At 35.8% G+C, this 16,919-nt stretch overlaps 2 protein-coding genes across 7 annotated transcripts in view; one reads left to right on the forward strand and one right to left on the reverse strand.

Moving 5' to 3' along the window:
* Window positions 1-8,150: 8,150 nt before the first annotated feature.
* LOC113091364 (carnosine N-methyltransferase-like) lies at window positions 8,151-11,778 on the reverse strand. The gene is made up of 8 exons (XM_026256840.1): window positions 11,591-11,778; window positions 10,512-10,707; window positions 10,195-10,361; window positions 9,729-9,869; window positions 9,231-9,409; window positions 9,027-9,140; window positions 8,835-8,938; window positions 8,151-8,726 (listed from the first exon to the last, which is right to left on the reverse strand). Exons 1-8 carry the CDS (start codon window positions 11,737-11,739, stop codon window positions 8,550-8,552), a joined length of 1,227 nt encoding a protein of 408 aa, XP_026112625.1. The 5' UTR covers window positions 11,740-11,778; the 3' UTR covers window positions 8,151-8,549.
* A 4,052-nt stretch (window positions 11,779-15,830) lies between these two features.
* Window positions 15,831-16,919, forward strand: part of LOC113091322 (ATP-binding cassette sub-family A member 2-like) — a 58,101-nt gene continuing 57,012 nt past the window's right edge. For all 6 annotated transcript variants that reach the window (XM_026256762.1, XM_026256765.1, XM_026256766.1 and 3 more), the window contains exon 1: window positions 15,831-16,365. In XM_026256762.1, the coding sequence (XP_026112547.1) occupies window positions 16,300-16,365 (66 nt within the window). In that variant the 5' untranslated portion in view covers window positions 15,831-16,299. The remainder of the gene's footprint in view (window positions 16,366-16,919) is intronic.

Consider the following 16,919-nt stretch of genomic DNA (forward strand, 5'->3'; position numbering starts at 1 on the left):
TTCTTGCAGCAGGAGTTGCAGGTGTGCTTGATAACAAAGCTCTGGATTGCATCACCACCCAAACTGGCAGGTCCAAACGCCATCTCTCGGTCATACAACTGGAGAAAACGTTACCTAGGAGCAGAGGAAGCAAATGCATTGAGAAGTACAAAATTTAGCAGATATATTTAAACATTTAGGACATTACGCATACCTATACCTTTTATCATCAGCTCTGATCAGTGAGGGGTCTATGAGGTCTGCTCTCACACCTTCAGCCAAAAATAAAGATAATTCATCAACTTTCCAATAATAATAATAATAACAATTACAGGCTTGTAGAGTAAGCCTATCTTATACCTTGTAGATCCAACACTAGCAGTTCCCTGTTGGTATACTCTTATGTCCAGTGAGAGAACGCTAGTATTGCTTCTTCCAGACCAGAGGAAGGTGAGATCTCCTCTCCTGTGTTATTGTTGTTTTTCCTTAATAAAAACCTTAATTCCTTAATAATGTCATCATAATAACACAGAAAGGATTTATAATGCTGTCCTTGCACAGTGCTGGGTGCATGAGTTTCTATGTCTATATGTTTTAATTTGTTCATATTTAAATTAATATATATATTTTTAAATCTTTTGGAATAAAGATAATTCTTACAATTTTTTTAAGAACCTTTTTTTCTAATTAAAGGACCTTAAACTGGTATTGGTATAGTGTTTTTTTTTTTTTTTTTTTTTTTTTTTTACAATCCTTTCATGTCAATCATGTAAGACATGTGAGTTGACATAACGATGGCTATGATGGTTCAAATATAATTCACACTTACTCAGACCAATTCTTCCCCATTTGGACGCCTTTCTGTGCTTGTGCCACATTGAGCTGTGACAGAGTCATGTGACTGAGGAGAATGAGAGGGGGCGGCAGCCACGGCTTCTCCTGATATGTCATGATGTAACAATAGCTGTTGTATTTCCACAGCTTACGGGATATGGAGCTCATATCAAAGTAAACATTGCTGTGAAGTAAATAATAAGGCAAAGTAGGTTAAACCATCATAAAGAAACCAAGACTCAACAATATACAAACACAGACTCCTGCAACAATCTTCCACTCTGGATGTCATGGCGCATTTTAGTCCAACAACTCAACAGACCAAAGTACCATCACACTAGGAAACCAATGAAAATGTGTTATTGAATGATGCTTATGCCAAGTCATGAAGATGAAGTGCATACTTGAAGAATGCAATGAGTACATTGACCATGATAATGTACTGAACAAGAAGGTAGACGGCCTGCAGGAACGGGTTGAGGAATGCTCCAGGGACACAGGTTTCAGGATTACTACAGGCTGTCAATACAAAAAGGGATGATCACAATAGGATATATCATAAAATATCTTACAAATGTTAATAGATAATAGTAATAATAGAGAAGATTGTATACAAGACATGAAGAGTGGACCATAACCTGACAACCAAGAAATAGAAGCTATGGGAAAAGGTTTATTCAAATCAGATGAACTGACCAGACTGAATGGTGTCCTTTTGTCTCACTCACCATCAATCTCTCCATCATGCACCTCCACAAAGATCATCCAGTAGGGCTGAAAGACTACATCTCTGACAAGACTCCAGGACAGATCCTCATTTAGGTGACAGAATAGACTTCCTGGACGTGCCAAAACTGACCAGCACAATCACCATAATGACTATGATATAAAACATGTTGCTCATCTGTGCAACATGATGAGCATCTTCTTGCAGATCTTCTTTAACCAGAACGAGGCGTTATCTGGCTCAGCTCGGTGTTCATCTCGGTGTTCAGTTCTCTCTTCACAGCAGTTCAGTCAGTGTACTGTTTGAATACATGTATCACTCCGGGAGATTGACACTCCCTCTGAGTTCAAACAAACCAGTCACATTAAAAACGTTAAAAGCTTAAGTCATTTGTGGATTAATGCATATTGGAGACGCAAACCGTTTCAAACGATTCAGTTTGATTTGGCAAACTGGTTCAAGAAGATCCGGTTATACTGAGTGATTTGTTCACGAACCGGATATCACAAAATGCTTTGTTTTGACTCTCTCTCACAACAGACACGGAAGAGAAGACAATGATGAATAAAGTCGTAGTTTTATAGTGCAATGCTCTACCAATTGAGCTACAGGAACACAAATGACTGTTTATATATATAAATATATGTGTGTGTGTATGTGTGTGTGTTTGTGTGTGTGTTTGCGTGTGTGTGTGTGTGTGTGTGTGTGTGTTTGTGTGTATTAAAAGACAGTTTCTTTCTTTGAGAATAAGTCTATTCTTCAGTGTCATGTGATCCATTAGAAATCATTCTAATATGCTGATTTGGTGCTTAGTTAATTAAGTTAGTAAATTATGTCAATTTTCCCACAAAAAATCTAACAATAATTGTCTGACTCCCTGTTGACTCCCACCCAATGAAGAACAGAAATAGCTTCAAGGTTGTGCTCTATACTAACCTGCCTGTCATCCTCAATGATGTGTCGAAGGAAATGATCTGAGGAGCCTAAAGCTATAAAATACAGATGTAGTCTACTTATAATAAGAAGGATCAGAGATATGTGCTTATATCAGATACAAAAGATTCATGTAAGCGGTAAATGGGAATTAATCTGTTGTAGAGCTGTTCCAGACGAGAAATGGTCAAGAAGCGGCTCGTGGTCATGCCTTCTCAATCAGCAGCTTCACAAAACTGACACCATCCATTAACAATGCATCCAACATGGTCTGCTCCAGAGATCCCATCTACCAAATCCGGCACTGGATTATACACATCTGTTCTAACTCCTAAATACATGATTCCTGGCTGTAAAATCACAACTGGACCTGCCACTGTTGCCCGTACACCAGAATGTTGTCCTTCGCTACATCAGCTCTGTCCCAGGCCAACGTGATATTTAGCTGCTCCTCAGGGGAAGCTCTGGTACCTGTATTTTAACGAATTCAACATTTAATTCACATGATAACATTATTACATACCTCTAAGTGATGTAATCGGGATCGCAGCATCTGCTTCTTGAAGGTCCTCAGAATCAAAAAGAGTGATCTAAAATGAAAAATTGTCTAAGTTTCCGTTTAAAAGTTAAAAGTTCCTGATTAAAAAAATCAGTCCATAAAGAAAAACAAATTTTAACCAACACAGATGGCCAGCATTAAAACAGATTTGTAAACTAGTGGCACTGTGGTTGTGTCATGTTCAGTATAGCCAGCAGTTATTTAAACCTGGCTCTCATGCCAATATATAAATGCATGTAACTCTAGAAGACACCCAGAGGATATGATCTTCTCTTAACATGCCTTTGGCATTTCTTCTTCACAAGAGTGATTCATACCCAATCAAAGAATCTGTGCGCCTGGGGACCAAATTAATCCCTTCTACTCGATTAATATGGAAATATGTTTCATGCACCATCATTCCAATTATTCTGTTCTCTCTTAATTTAGAAGCTCAGAGATGTGGGATGGGTGTGGTAAACTACCACATTCCGTTTGATGGAGGCTTAGCATCAGAGCTAACGGCGTAGTGACAGAGACCGATACACAGCAGGCATCTTATCACACTAAACAACCAGTGTTTACCGCCAAGTAGGAGGAGAGAGGAAGAAGATAGGAGAAGAGGAAACAGCCAGAGAAATGCAGAAGTGGATTTGAATATGTTGCACTAGCTTCACAGCTTAAAACACAAGAACTTTGCTGATGAGTGTGGAGTTCAAGATTAAGTGAGGACTGAATGGTATTTCATGAACTGGCGATTAGAATTTGCAAACTGATCTGTATCTCCTGAAACCATGACAGTGGACATTTTTTGTTTTAGTTAAAGGGTTAGTTCACGAATGAAAATTTGTCCATTTTCTACTCACCCTCGAAGCATCCTAGGTGTGTGTGACTTTCTTCTTTCAGAATAACTGGAGTTATATTAAAAATATCCTTGGTCTTCCAAGCCTTTCAATGGGCTAAGTAAGTGTGTGTTTGTTATCAACAGTTCAGAAGACTTGATATAAAGTGCACGTAAAAACTGAATTGGTAATAAAATGACAAAAACACATTACAACATTTTCAAAAAATGAAAACTAAACTGAAACTATGAAATTAATTCAGAATATTTAAAATATGATGATAGTATATAAATAATGCTAAAATAACAGATGTGGTCATAAAGAAATAGAGATATACATAAACTTTACACATCTGAGTTAAGGCTTCTCTGTGCAAATTCTGCATAAAAACCAGATTAATTTATGCCCGCTCTGACCCACTTCAGCACCTGTATATCAAAGTATACAGTTATAAAATGCATTTAATTCTGACATCACTGAGAGGCATTCAACTGTCTTATGTAAAGACATCTAAAATCTATGCCACTTCAAAAGCGCCTCTGTGCCACCTTTGCAGTGTAAATTTGGCATTTTATTATTTTGTTATTTTCACAGATATAGCCTACATACACTCTTATATTGTCTGTGTTTGTGTGTGTGTGTGTGTGTGTGTGTAATGCAACATACCATTACTCCTCAAATCTCCTTCAGAGCTGAGTGAGTCAGTTGAGGAAAAAAAAAAAAAAAAAAAATACTACACAGCCTATTAATGTTAATCATACATCATACAGGAACAAAATAAATTCTTCCTTTTCCCTAGACACATTTACCATACAACTGAGTTGAAAAGCATAGCGGCATAAGGCATTATTATTAAGAATTTCTCCATAAAATGTAACAAAGTTTCATTATTTTTGTTATTAATTAACATTAAGGACTTTTTTTTAAAGACTCTTTTAAAAATACTTCACATTTAGAAAGAAAAAAAAAAACTTGCATTATTGTGAGATGGAAAATTATGTCTATACATTCAGAAATTATTAGGTGAAATTACCAGGCACAGATGGGAAAAAAAAATTGCCAACTTAACGATTTTGTTTTTTCAGACTACCCTATCAACTTTTTTTTTTTTTTTAAAGCACCTAGCAATAAATGTAGTTAAAAAGTTTTTTGGCAACATATAGCAACTTTTTTAAAGTGACTAAAATGAGGCACATATTTTCACTTAAATTACATGAAAATAGGAAACCATTGAACATCTAGCCAGCCAAACAGCACATCAGCCTGGAGAGAGCTGGAGAAAGATAACAGTACAAACATCCAATGTGCATAAAGTTGCTAGTTACAATTGGTCAAATAATAAATGCACATTTATGAAACAGCATATTATTAGCTTGTATATATAACCCCAACCCATACTAGCCATTTTCTGCCAGGATGTTATCCTTTAAGTTGTAACACTGTAACCTTAAAACACTAAATGCAGTGTGGAATTTAGAAACACAGGTAAAAAACCTACAAAAAAAAAAATATGGATTGTTATTTCATATTAAAGGTGCAATAGGTGATTGCCTTCAGAAACATTTTTTGTGATACTGGTTGAAAGTCTCCTCACATCCCTACAGCAATCATTGAGGTAAGTGGTTTCAATTTATTTATCTGTATTTATTTATTCTGTGGAAGACGTAGGACCAAGAAATTTACGTCTCGGTCCGAGCTTTTTAAATAGCTTTCCTACCAGCCTGTCAATGTATGTATGTATCTGCGTACCTCTGCGCACCCTGTTCGCGCAGATAGGATACGTCATCAGCGCGGTCACGCACGCTGTGCAGACGGAGCTAGAATGGCAGACAAACATCAACTGCATAATAATCATTAAACAAAGCTGCAAATAGCAGTCACTTGGTTTATTTGCATATTTAAGCTCACGATCACTCGCATTTAAAATAAAACTATAACTAATGATATAATAAACACCAGTTTGTATGTACATTAAATTGTCTCCCACTGCCTCCTTCTGTCAAAAACCGAAGAAACATTGCAAACTTTCGAATTTCGACAGCCCCACCAAGTTTACTGACAGTTTGATGTTAATCATATCGAATATCTTATGAAATCGCATTGGCTGATTACTGCCATTATTTTTAGATATTTAGTTGTCCATATAATAGGCCCTCATATATAAGTTTATATCAAATACATGGCATAAAAGTTAAGTATGTCGATCATGCCAACAATTACATATTTAGATTTTTATTTACTGATCCCATTCAGGAATTATAGCATAAAAATAAGTAACAAGTAACTAATTACATTTTTTGAATAACTACCCCAACACTGTTCAAAAGTAAGAGTCATGAAATCAGACAGGTCAAAGACGTTGCAAGCCGATATCAAGTATAAAAAATACATTTTATTGCTTTTGAGCAATTTTTGAAATTACGATTCTGGTCACTGGAACAAACAAAGCACTTGCTGTCTCTACTAAGATCTGAAGCAACACATACTGTTGCCAAAATGATAATGTTATTCAGACGAAAAGAACAAAGCCCTAAAGTTTACAAAAAACAAAATACCTACAAAATATTCTTAATGAACACCATAAACATGAAACAAATCTGGCTCAGTCCAAGCAAAAGAAAGGTTTGCGTCACCTTGACATATAATTGGTTTCACAGCTATACTGAAAAAAAAAACACCATAAATGATTAGTCAAATATGCTTTCACATTTCTGAACACTTGACCTCTGTAGGACAGGAATACGAGGTCATGTGACCATCATGTATTTCCACCAGAATGGAAGCTTCTGCTGGAGGCCTTCACACTGTACACATCACAAAACTGTGTTTTTATGTTCATCTAGTGCAGACCAGGGGGAATCATCTCATCATTTCCAGGCAGGTAATTTTGCAACACCTATACAACATCTTAACAAGAATGTCATTGTGTGCATTAGGGCTCTCGTCACATTTCCATTGCCTCCAATTCTTTGGTGGAAGTGGTTTTGTAGGAGCCAGCTGAGGGTTCAGTCTCCAGGAGAGAGAGATCTAACTCAGGCAGTGGAACCCGCCAGAACTGGAAGGAATTGAACGGAGAGAGATCCTCATCTGTGTGCATCACCTAGTGGGACACAAACAGAGCTGAATTTCCAAAGCGTTTACTACAGCAACAACCAGCACCAACAAGGGTGAAGTTAAATCAACTATGCTAATTATACTTAAAGTACCATTTAAAATCTTTAAGTTAAACAGAAATTTAGACAGAAAAAAACTAAGTTGGGTCAAATAGATATAGATAGATGGATAGATAGATAGGTATAAATAAAACAATGGATGTACATATACCTATATAACATATAGCTTATATAAACCCACGTATAGTTAAGTCTTACTTTACATATAATTAAGATAAGCAGAAGTGTCTGTCTACCATCGCACATGCCTATTGAAATTTATGTAGACTGATATCATAGTGTTCACGTAACGTTAGCGCCACCACATGTTCATCATTGCACATTATTCTACCTGCTGCCAAACACCACGAGTTTGCGCTGAGGTGCTTGTACTAGTTCGTGTGAAACTTTACCTTTTCTCCGGCAGTAATGTTATTCCCTTCGTCTGTCTGTTTTTTTGTCTCAGTCTGAAGCGCGCGAGATGACCGTCGCGTGACCGGTCTACCAGCATCATCATCATCATCTTCGAATGTTCTAGACTTGCATGCTTTCCTGTCTCCCAGCACTGAATTAACCTTGTTTAAAGCCACTTTTCTCGGTAGGTTATCGGTATCCAGTGAATCTTCAAGATAACTGGGTCTTTTCCTGCAGCTTTTTCCAGCCACTGATAATAATAACGTGGACGGATTTGCGTTTTGGATCACGTTCACACCTCCGACAGGTTTGTCTTTATCGGAGAGAGAACGAAAACATCTTTTATGGAGGACTTCGGGAGGCAAAATGTTTTCTGCTCTCCGTTTGGTCATGATGTATGTGATCAGACGTATTCAAAGCTTAGCATCTATTAAAAAGCTTTTTTTTTTAATGTACGCACTACGCAGAGGTTTAATCAGTTGTTTACGACAGCGGTGCATCTGAAGTTGAGACGCGTGTTTGAATACAGCGCCCTCTGTGGCCAGAGAGGTCGAACAACAACGTCATCATTTATTCACTACCTTCCAAACAATTACTGTGGACTTTGTGGGGTGAATAATAAACAGAAGCAAATGCTTAGAACAAACGGTCATGCTTTTGAAAAAATTATTCCCATTTTCTTGACTGTAAAAGTTTTATTGCCGTGTATATGTACAAGATCATGAAAAATCAGTTTAAAACAACTTTTATTTTAGTTCTGCCAACTAGTACAATTTGATGGTCAACATTTTTCCTAGGAGAGGCTGAAATAATTGCGCAAGATCCAGAGGCTCATATTCAGACTGTAAATATGATTTTGGACATAGAAACTCTGATACTGTAAATAATTGCAAGAAAACACTGAATGTATGTCTGAAGCAGCACCGAAAACCTGAGGAATACGAATGCAAAGCACCAAAACATAACATTTTTGGTAAATATAAAGATAATTCAGCACATAATAAAGCTCCAGTCTTGCTGTATTACCAGGAATATGCTATAATGTTGGCATTCATGATTAAAAGCATCAGTTTATTATTGGGCCATACTGTATGTCTGTGAATTCGTCCAGAGCTTCTCTCTTTTAAATGTCATGTTGAGCTTGTTTTCTGTAAAGAATCCTCAGTCTGGCCATCTTTTGGTGTCTGATCTCCGTTGATCAGCTGTTCTGCAGGTTTCCGTATGATAAAAAAGACACAGTCATAAAGGTACTTGAGCATGGAGCGGTCGTTCTCTGTGTACGTGCTGGGAACAGACTCTCTTTCCAGCTGTGGAAAGAAATACAGTAATACAGTTTATAACAACATAATTGACTGTTAAATAAAAAAAAAAGCTTGCAGGAAAAATGAGTTTAGATATATAGATTAACTATTTACCTCCATGACAAATCCATATTTTAAAATGACAGCCTTTATTTCTTCATAGCTCAGCTCAATGGACAATTCATTGGCCATATTCTCATAGTGATAAAGAAGTGGACCTTTGAGAATAGATACAAAAAGCTTTCAACCACACCTGTGATTAGATTAAATTTGACTGAAAATGATCCTGCAGAATCTGTGACTTACCCAAATTGATCCAGACACCACCAGGTTTTAGAATATTCCAGATGGTTTCAATGTAATCGAGAACATTGTGGGCGGTGTCAATGAAAAAACAAGTAGCAACACAATCCCACATTTCTGTATGGAAGATAAAGCTTGAAATGTTACAATTTCAGATGTATAATTGTCTCCACATGCAAATTATAATTAAAATAAGACACAACCCACCAGGTTCACTGTATACTTCCTGGAAGTCTCCAGCGACCATAGAGAAGTCGGAGTCTTCTGGGAGGCTCTGTGGATTGACATCAGGAAAGGACACAGGTCTTGTCTGATCTGAGGACATTTTGTTATTACTGAACTGGTGAATCCAGGGATACAGAGTCAGTGCATTTTCCTTATCACACCTGAGAGACAAAATATCAGTTAGCTTCCTCGTTAATACAGATGTCATAAACCATTCCGATTGCTTTTCATTTCTAGTCAGTATTGTGATGTGCACAGTCCTAGAAGTTCAACCAGAAATTAAAGTTCTAGTATGTTTTACCATATGCCTCCAAGTTAGACAATTTAACATGTCACTAATACTTAATAGAGGCAGTTCCCCAAGTTTACAGAGAGAAATTAAAAAATATATAATATATAAATATATATTTTGTTCTGATATGTCATAATTTTTGATGTGAACAGTTCTACTTAAATTGTGAAGATGTTAATGTGGTGTACCTGTTCAGAACAAAGTTAGAGGAGAAGAGCATGAAGAAACTCCACTCGTTGCCTTGGCACGAATAGCCCAAATGAGCGATTTCCCATGCAAGCCGTCCCAGACCCGACCCCGGCACTAACACTCTGACCTGAGACACATCACTGTAGAAAGAAATATCACCAGGAGTCTGATTCACTTCTTTACTTCACTTCGTTAGAAATTGAGCCCATCTGACATTAGGCTGCATTTATTTAACAAAAAATAAAAACTGAAATATTACTGCTGTTTGAAAGTAAAATAAATTTTAAATAGCAATTTATTCCTATGTTAGATTTCTTTGATGAATTTTCTATATATATATATATACATACACACACACACACACACACACACAGTACAGACCAAAAGTTTGATAACATTACTATTTTTAGTGTTTTTGAAAAAAGTTTATTCTGCTCATCAAGTTTGCATTTATTTGATATTTACCACTGGTCAGGAGGAAACAGTCTCTGGATCTCTTCTATAATAGGTTTATAGCAACTGTCCCTTTCAGCCTTTCCTGCTTCACTCCAGTCACGGACAAACTGCTTTATGGTTGACTTCAGCTTGTCCATGTCAAAAGTCGTGGAGGGCCGCACCTTCCTTGGGTCACCCTTTGAAAAGCAGGGAAAACATTATAGATGAATAGCCTCACTAAAACTAACAAAGGAAAAAAAACAACAACACTTCTGTCATCACAAAAGACAAAACATCAACGACAGCATTATTAATTGTAAGACCTACAGCCACTGATTGCCACCTACATCCTGTCCATATTCCATGTTCTCAAACATATGGAGGCAGTTGTGCACTATGGCCTGCAGCACCTCTTGGTTTCGGTCGACGCAGTAGCGTATCTTGTTCAGATTGGGAAGGAAGTTTGTCAGAAGTTGCTGGTGGTGATCTGGAAGGCATCGGAACTGCCGCTCGGCTCGGTTCACACGTTCATAAACATGAATTCTGAACACAGTGGAATCCATTAAATATATTGAGGATAGAGGGAAAAGTTAATTAAATTAAATAAACATGTTGATTTTAGAATAAATTAAATTAGGTTTAATGGACCAGGGCATTATCTGTAAATTTCAAATGAAAACTTTATCAGCAGTTGGGTTCATAACAGAATTCTATAAATATATTTTTCATTTTAACCCTCTGGTGTTGTTCAGTCATTTTAGACCAAAAAAAATAAATCAATGTTTTAAAATTTTCAAAACCGCTACTGTCTGTTATGGCAGTCGCTTTGTGACCACACAAAAATAAATAAATTAATATTATTATTATAATTAATAAATCCTGTACTTTAAAAAAAATAATAATTATTATATAAGCCTTTACAAAAATGGTCTTTGAGAATGTCTAAATACATATTAAAATCCACAACTTTTTATGTCTATAAACAACTAGAAAATGTATACACCTTTCATATAGCTACATACTAGCTAAACCATGGAATTGCAGATGTTTTTTTTACTACCACCAGATGGCTCACATCTGCCTTCAAAAACTGTACTTAAAAGACATTGTCTCCATTTTAACATGATCGAAAAGTAATATAAAAAGAATATATTTTTTATTATTATTTTCAATAGGAAAATTGTATTATAATGATTGCATACATATTAATTAGTATCATAAAACTCTCTCATAATATAAAATAAAATATATATTATTGAACAAACATATATATCATTGATTTTACTGATAATGAAAAAACGCGAACGACACAGGTGTCACCCCAAATGAACAATGCCAGAGGGTTAAATAATATAAAAGCTTAAATAAAGAACAGTGGCTGCGTGGAGCAGATGGGACTTTGATGGTCCAGGAATCAAGTGTTTACCTGTAGTATTTAAATGCATTGATGACTTTCCAGAAATGTTGTCTCTCTAATCGCGCATCTTCCTCTGGGGAACATTTAATCCTCTCCCGATAGTTGTAAAATACCTCTGGTTTGGAAGCAGGGACTGTTTCATCCGCGCTGTCAGCCATTGTCGTACACTGTAGGGGTAAGTAATCAACAATCGACAGCATTTCTGAATACAGGGAAGATAATGGATCCCGCACAGTCGATTCGTGGGTTCGGCTTGACGTTGTTCGGTGTGTAACGTTACTGTCAAATACAGACTCTGTAAAAAGATATTTCTTTATAAGGTATCTGTTTTATATAACGATGCCATACAACTCAACATATGTTGTGTATTATTTAAAAGAATTATCGTTAAAAGGAATTTTGACCCATCCCTTTAGTCAACTTTGGTCATCACAGATGTAGCATGGTGTTTACTAATATATTCCCAAGCAAAACTGGATAAAACTCTTGAATTTAAGGAAAATATATATATTAATGATATTTATATATGAATTATATTAAGATATTAATTATATGAATTTATTATTAATGATATTAATATATTAATGGTATTTAGATATTAATGATGAAGTGTAGGGGCAATTGAAAAAGTCTTTTGACATTAAAAAGAAAAGTTACATACCAGTTTTTTTGTAACTTTCTTTTAAATTTTACTAAGAGAAATATAGAAACACATCACGTTTTCACAGGTCTCTTTAAAACTTTCACCCCCATACAGCCCAAACTTTTGTTTCAGATGTATATACTTATCTGTGGATATGCCACCATTAGTGGGACGATGAAACTGGACAGATATATAGGTATAACCATGTTGGTTTTGATGGAGAGGACTATGAGACTGCATTCAGAGAAAAAAAATTATAATTTGTCCCTCTAAATGTACATGTATTAATTTAGACAGAAGCTTTTACCCAAAGTGACTTACAAATGAGAATAATTCAAGCATTAATGTTTAACTTAAGTAGAAGTAGTATTACTGTACTAAATTTCAAATGAGCGTTAGAACAATTCTGCTTCCTGACAGTTAAAGGTCAATAATTTCTTTCTCTACAGCTGCTTAAGAACAGTATTTTTATTGTGAAATTGGTCATAGTAAATTTAGAAATGTAGAAAACAGCTCTTAACATGAAAGTTCTTAATAATGTTAATAATCCTTTATATTTTAGGAAGCAGGTTCATAGTAAGGCAATCACATGTGGGCATCCTTGGTATAAAAACATCTGTCTTAGACTTTATAAACATTGAAATACCTAAAATCCTGTTGTTGTTGTTTTTTTTCCTGTAAATGTGAATTTTATTTTTTCATTTTTGTTTCGTTTTTTTTGCAGGATACACCATTATGCCAATAGGTGGCGACAAGTGACCGTCTTTTTGTACCATTAAATCAATGTAATAATAGTACATTCAATGACAAGCAGTATAAGCATTTATTTTAGCATTTTGCTTGCACGCCATTTAAACGCAACAAATTAAATTGGAAGTTAAGTTTTAAAAACCATTTACATGAACCACAAACCTTTTTAGAAAAATCAGATCAGATATTTGTATTCTATTCAGAAACGTGAGCATGTGTGATAGGCCTAGAATTAATTAATAATTAAAAATCTTACTGATTCCATAGTGATGAGAGAAACAGGAGATCCTCTACCCATGGCTCAGGACAAAATGTTGATCTTATTAGAATCTTATGTTTTACGTGTTTATCAGAAATCATGTAAATAAAGTCTACTCTCCTTAAATAATAATGCAAATTATCTACAAAAATTTCTACCTGCCAAAAAGATTCATTTAAAATGTTCCCTTTCAGGATGTTCACATCAACACATTAAGAGAAGAAAGGTTTTTCAGAGCATGAACCATCTTGATTTTGCATCTGTCCAAATGAAAACAATGTCAGTAAATCTTTTGTGAAAAAGCACAGAAAGGCTGTGAAGACAAAGAGATGAGTTGATCACAGATCTTAGACAGCATACAATCAGTTTAGTCTTTAGAGAAATTACTATTAGTGATCTGATATGATGTGATGGGATGAGAATGTAGGAACAGTTAATCATCTCAATGCATGGTTTCACTCACACTTTGCATAACTGACAGTATACTGCCATTTTTACCAGTCTGCATTCTTAAAAATAAAGGTGCTTCATGATGTCATAGAAGAACCCTTTATTCTAAATGGTTCTATAAAGAATCCTTAACATCTAAAGAACCTTTTTGTTTGACATAAGGTTCTTTGTGGCGAAAGAAGATTCTTCAGATAATAAAAGGTAAGAAAGAGATTTTGACTGATTGGTTCTTTGTGGAACCAAAAATGGTTCTTCTATGGCATCGCTTGAAGAATCTTTTGTAGCACCTTTATTTTTAGAGTGTGGTGCCTTTCTTCACACCACCACCTCTGGACAATGCATCAAAACCACACTGAAATATCCAGAAGGTTCCTTGACTCTAGTGCTATCTTTAGCACTATAGCAATTTTGTAGAATAGTAGCTTGGTGTTTGTCTGCACCAAGAATAATATTTAGCACAGAAGGTTATGGGAAGATTTTTTATTATTATTATTTATAAAACAAATCAGGATGAGTTGAATATAAAATGCTACTGATTCACAGACGGATATGCAAAATCTTGCAATGAAGTTGGATTAACATAAATGCTTTACATAAATACCATTTAAAAACAGAGACCTTGCAAGGACTCATAAAACCCCAGATCCAGAAAATATACAACAATAAGAGGACTTGATGAAAACTTGATAGCAACCTGTGAATACTGAATTGTAAGGACGTTCCAACACATTGAGTGCACACAACAATATTCAGTAACCTAACAGCATCTGATGCTGAAATCAAGGTTGGAATAAGAAGCAAATGCCCCGTTTGAATATTAATAAAGCAATACTGGGAAAAATCAATGTTACAATTTACTAGCACTTTGAAGTCCCTGGACAGGTTTAAAATACACTTGACAGTGCTTTCAAAGATCAGATAAGGTGATTGGCAAAATTCACTCAACTTTTTTTAGATTGTAATCAGTGATTGTTAACTTGTATATGCTATATGTTTGTGATATCTGTGGGAGTATGCTGCAAATTACTTTCCGCAAGGGGATAAATAAAAACTGACTGACTAAAGTGCAGGGGATGAATATACATTTTATTAAAATTAAATATTTATTAAATATAATAAATGCAGCTAACATAGTTCTACACACAGCAATATAAACAAAGGTGTCTGTTCTCTTTCGTTCTTGCTGTTTGATTGGGAAAAGTTTAAAGGAAGTCAAGGGGTCTTGTCTTTTTTATCTGACTAAAAGTTATTCATATTTTGAACTATTATTGTTACAGTATTTATTAAAAAAATGTAAAGTGCATTAAAATAATTATCACAGCACTGGTAAACAGGCTTATACTGATTTTCTGATCTTCCGAATTATACTTAATCCTGTTTTAATAACTATTCAATAAATTAATACATTCAGAAGAAGATTAGAATATAATTCTATTTTAAATAGAAACAGCAACAGTAGAAACCACCATACCCTGTAAACTCATTAATAATAATAACAATATAAATAATACAATTCAGTTTCTAATTCTAGAGTATTTAAGATGTGGAAAGAAAAAACGATCTTTAACTTTTAAACTTAAAATGCTCTTTTCTGTTCTGTGTTTCTTCTTCAAAACTGCGTCACAGCATTTGCTGCTGTATCAATAATGAAGCATCCATTTCAATACATATATCAGCAAATGAGCACAGCCCTATTAAAAGCCGTGTTACATGTGCCTCTTTAATACTTTAAGCACCTGTCCCTGAAAGGTCTCTGCACGGCCCTGCCACTGTCATTGCCTCTGGAAATATTTATAATCCTTCAGTTAATGGTGTCACACAGAGTTACCCCACAACTGGCCTTGATGCGTGTCTAATGGTTGCTTTTACCATTAGACCATATTTATTATATATATCATGTTTTTTCTTTATAATTCGTGCTGCCTGTGGGAACTGGTCACTCGAGCTCTGTTTTTTCTCCACCGAACTGTTGAAACCAGTGCTATGCTACAGAGGGTGCTATTTGCTTTTCTCACTCAACTCTTTTCAAGGGTAACTAGCTACAATTACATTCAGTACTCTGATCAAAGATCATAGACTTCATGCAATCCACGAGAGCCACAAAATAAAATGCGATCTCTGTGAAGTCTGTCCAGCTAGGTCATCATTACCTCAATCCCAGAAATAAAGCTAAAGATGGTGCGGTTAAAATGTTCTCACATCGATGGAGTTTCTATAAATAGCCAGGCGTCGCAGAATGATGAGGATTCAGCAGCGCATCAGTAATCCAGCTGAGGCAGCCGCTAGATTATTTTAAAAATCACATCTGAACTACCTGACACATCGGTCGCGCGCTCAATGCGCTCAAGTTACTATAGAAATAACAGATGTTCTTTCGCTACGTTTGGCTGAAGCTGACGGGAGTATCTCCGCCCATTGCTCAATGAGATGCGAATTTCTACATCTGCCGCTACCAAAAGAGCAGTTTGTTCACAAACCCAGCCATCTTAATTCAGGATGTTTGGCTTTGTCACACACCGGGGAGGGCAAAATGCAGACAGAGCGGAATCTCAAAACCACAACAACACTGTGATGAATATATTATAATTTGCGACTTCATTCTCCAACTCGTCGAAAATGGGATTTCTACACCAGCTACACCTTCTCCTGTGGAAAAACGTGACTTTAAAGCGCAGAGGACCGGTAAGAGTGTTTCTGTTTACAAGTGTCGCGCGTATTTTTATTTTAATTTAGGCCTTTTTGGTTTGAACACGTCGCGACAGATGCACGAGCAGGGCGTCAGTCACGTTGAGGTAACGTATTGCAAAACATTGAGCCTACAGGCGAAATTATATGGTAACGTTAATCCGCTGGCTTCAGTGATAGAGTTTCAACACGATCTGGCCTTTTAAATGTTTCTTTTAAATTCCACATCTGGGCGGAACAACGTAACTGAAAGGAAGTTGTGTTGTCAGTCGATCACCTGCTAACAGGTTGTTGCATGAACAACCTGTTAGTTCGACTATAACCACACATCTCTAGCAAGTTGAGGTGCCGCTATACAACTTATTAGCTGGGTGATAAATTGTTACCTGCTTCTGATGTTAATAAAAACTATCAGATTTATCCTTGAAGTGTGTATCAGTGTTTTCCTATGTACTGAATCAAGCTCAACCCATTTTAACGCTCAGATGCACTTAAACAAATATGACCTATGCAAAAACTCTGGCTTATGACATGTCACTGGCCTTATAAGG

This window comes from Carassius auratus, unplaced genomic scaffold (assembly GCF_003368295.1).
Source record: "Carassius auratus strain Wakin unplaced genomic scaffold, ASM336829v1 scaf_tig00214183_4049273_7079891, whole genome shotgun sequence".
In the NCBI taxonomy this organism is placed as follows: Eukaryota; Metazoa; Chordata; class Actinopteri; order Cypriniformes; family Cyprinidae; genus Carassius; species Carassius auratus.

Coding starts and splice junctions, on each gene's coding strand:
- LOC113091364 (XM_026256840.1), bottom strand. CDS start 11,739: ATGGCTGACAGCGCGGATGAAACAGTCCCTGCTTCCAAACCAGAGGTA. Junction 10,362..10,511: donor ACATGGAATATGGACAGGAT/GTAGGTGGCAAT, acceptor TGCTTTTCAAAG/GGTGACCCAAGGAAGGTGCG. Junction 9,410..9,728: donor TCTAACTTTGTTCTGAACAG/GTACACCACATT, acceptor TTTGTCTCTCAG/GTGTGATAAGGAAAATGCAC.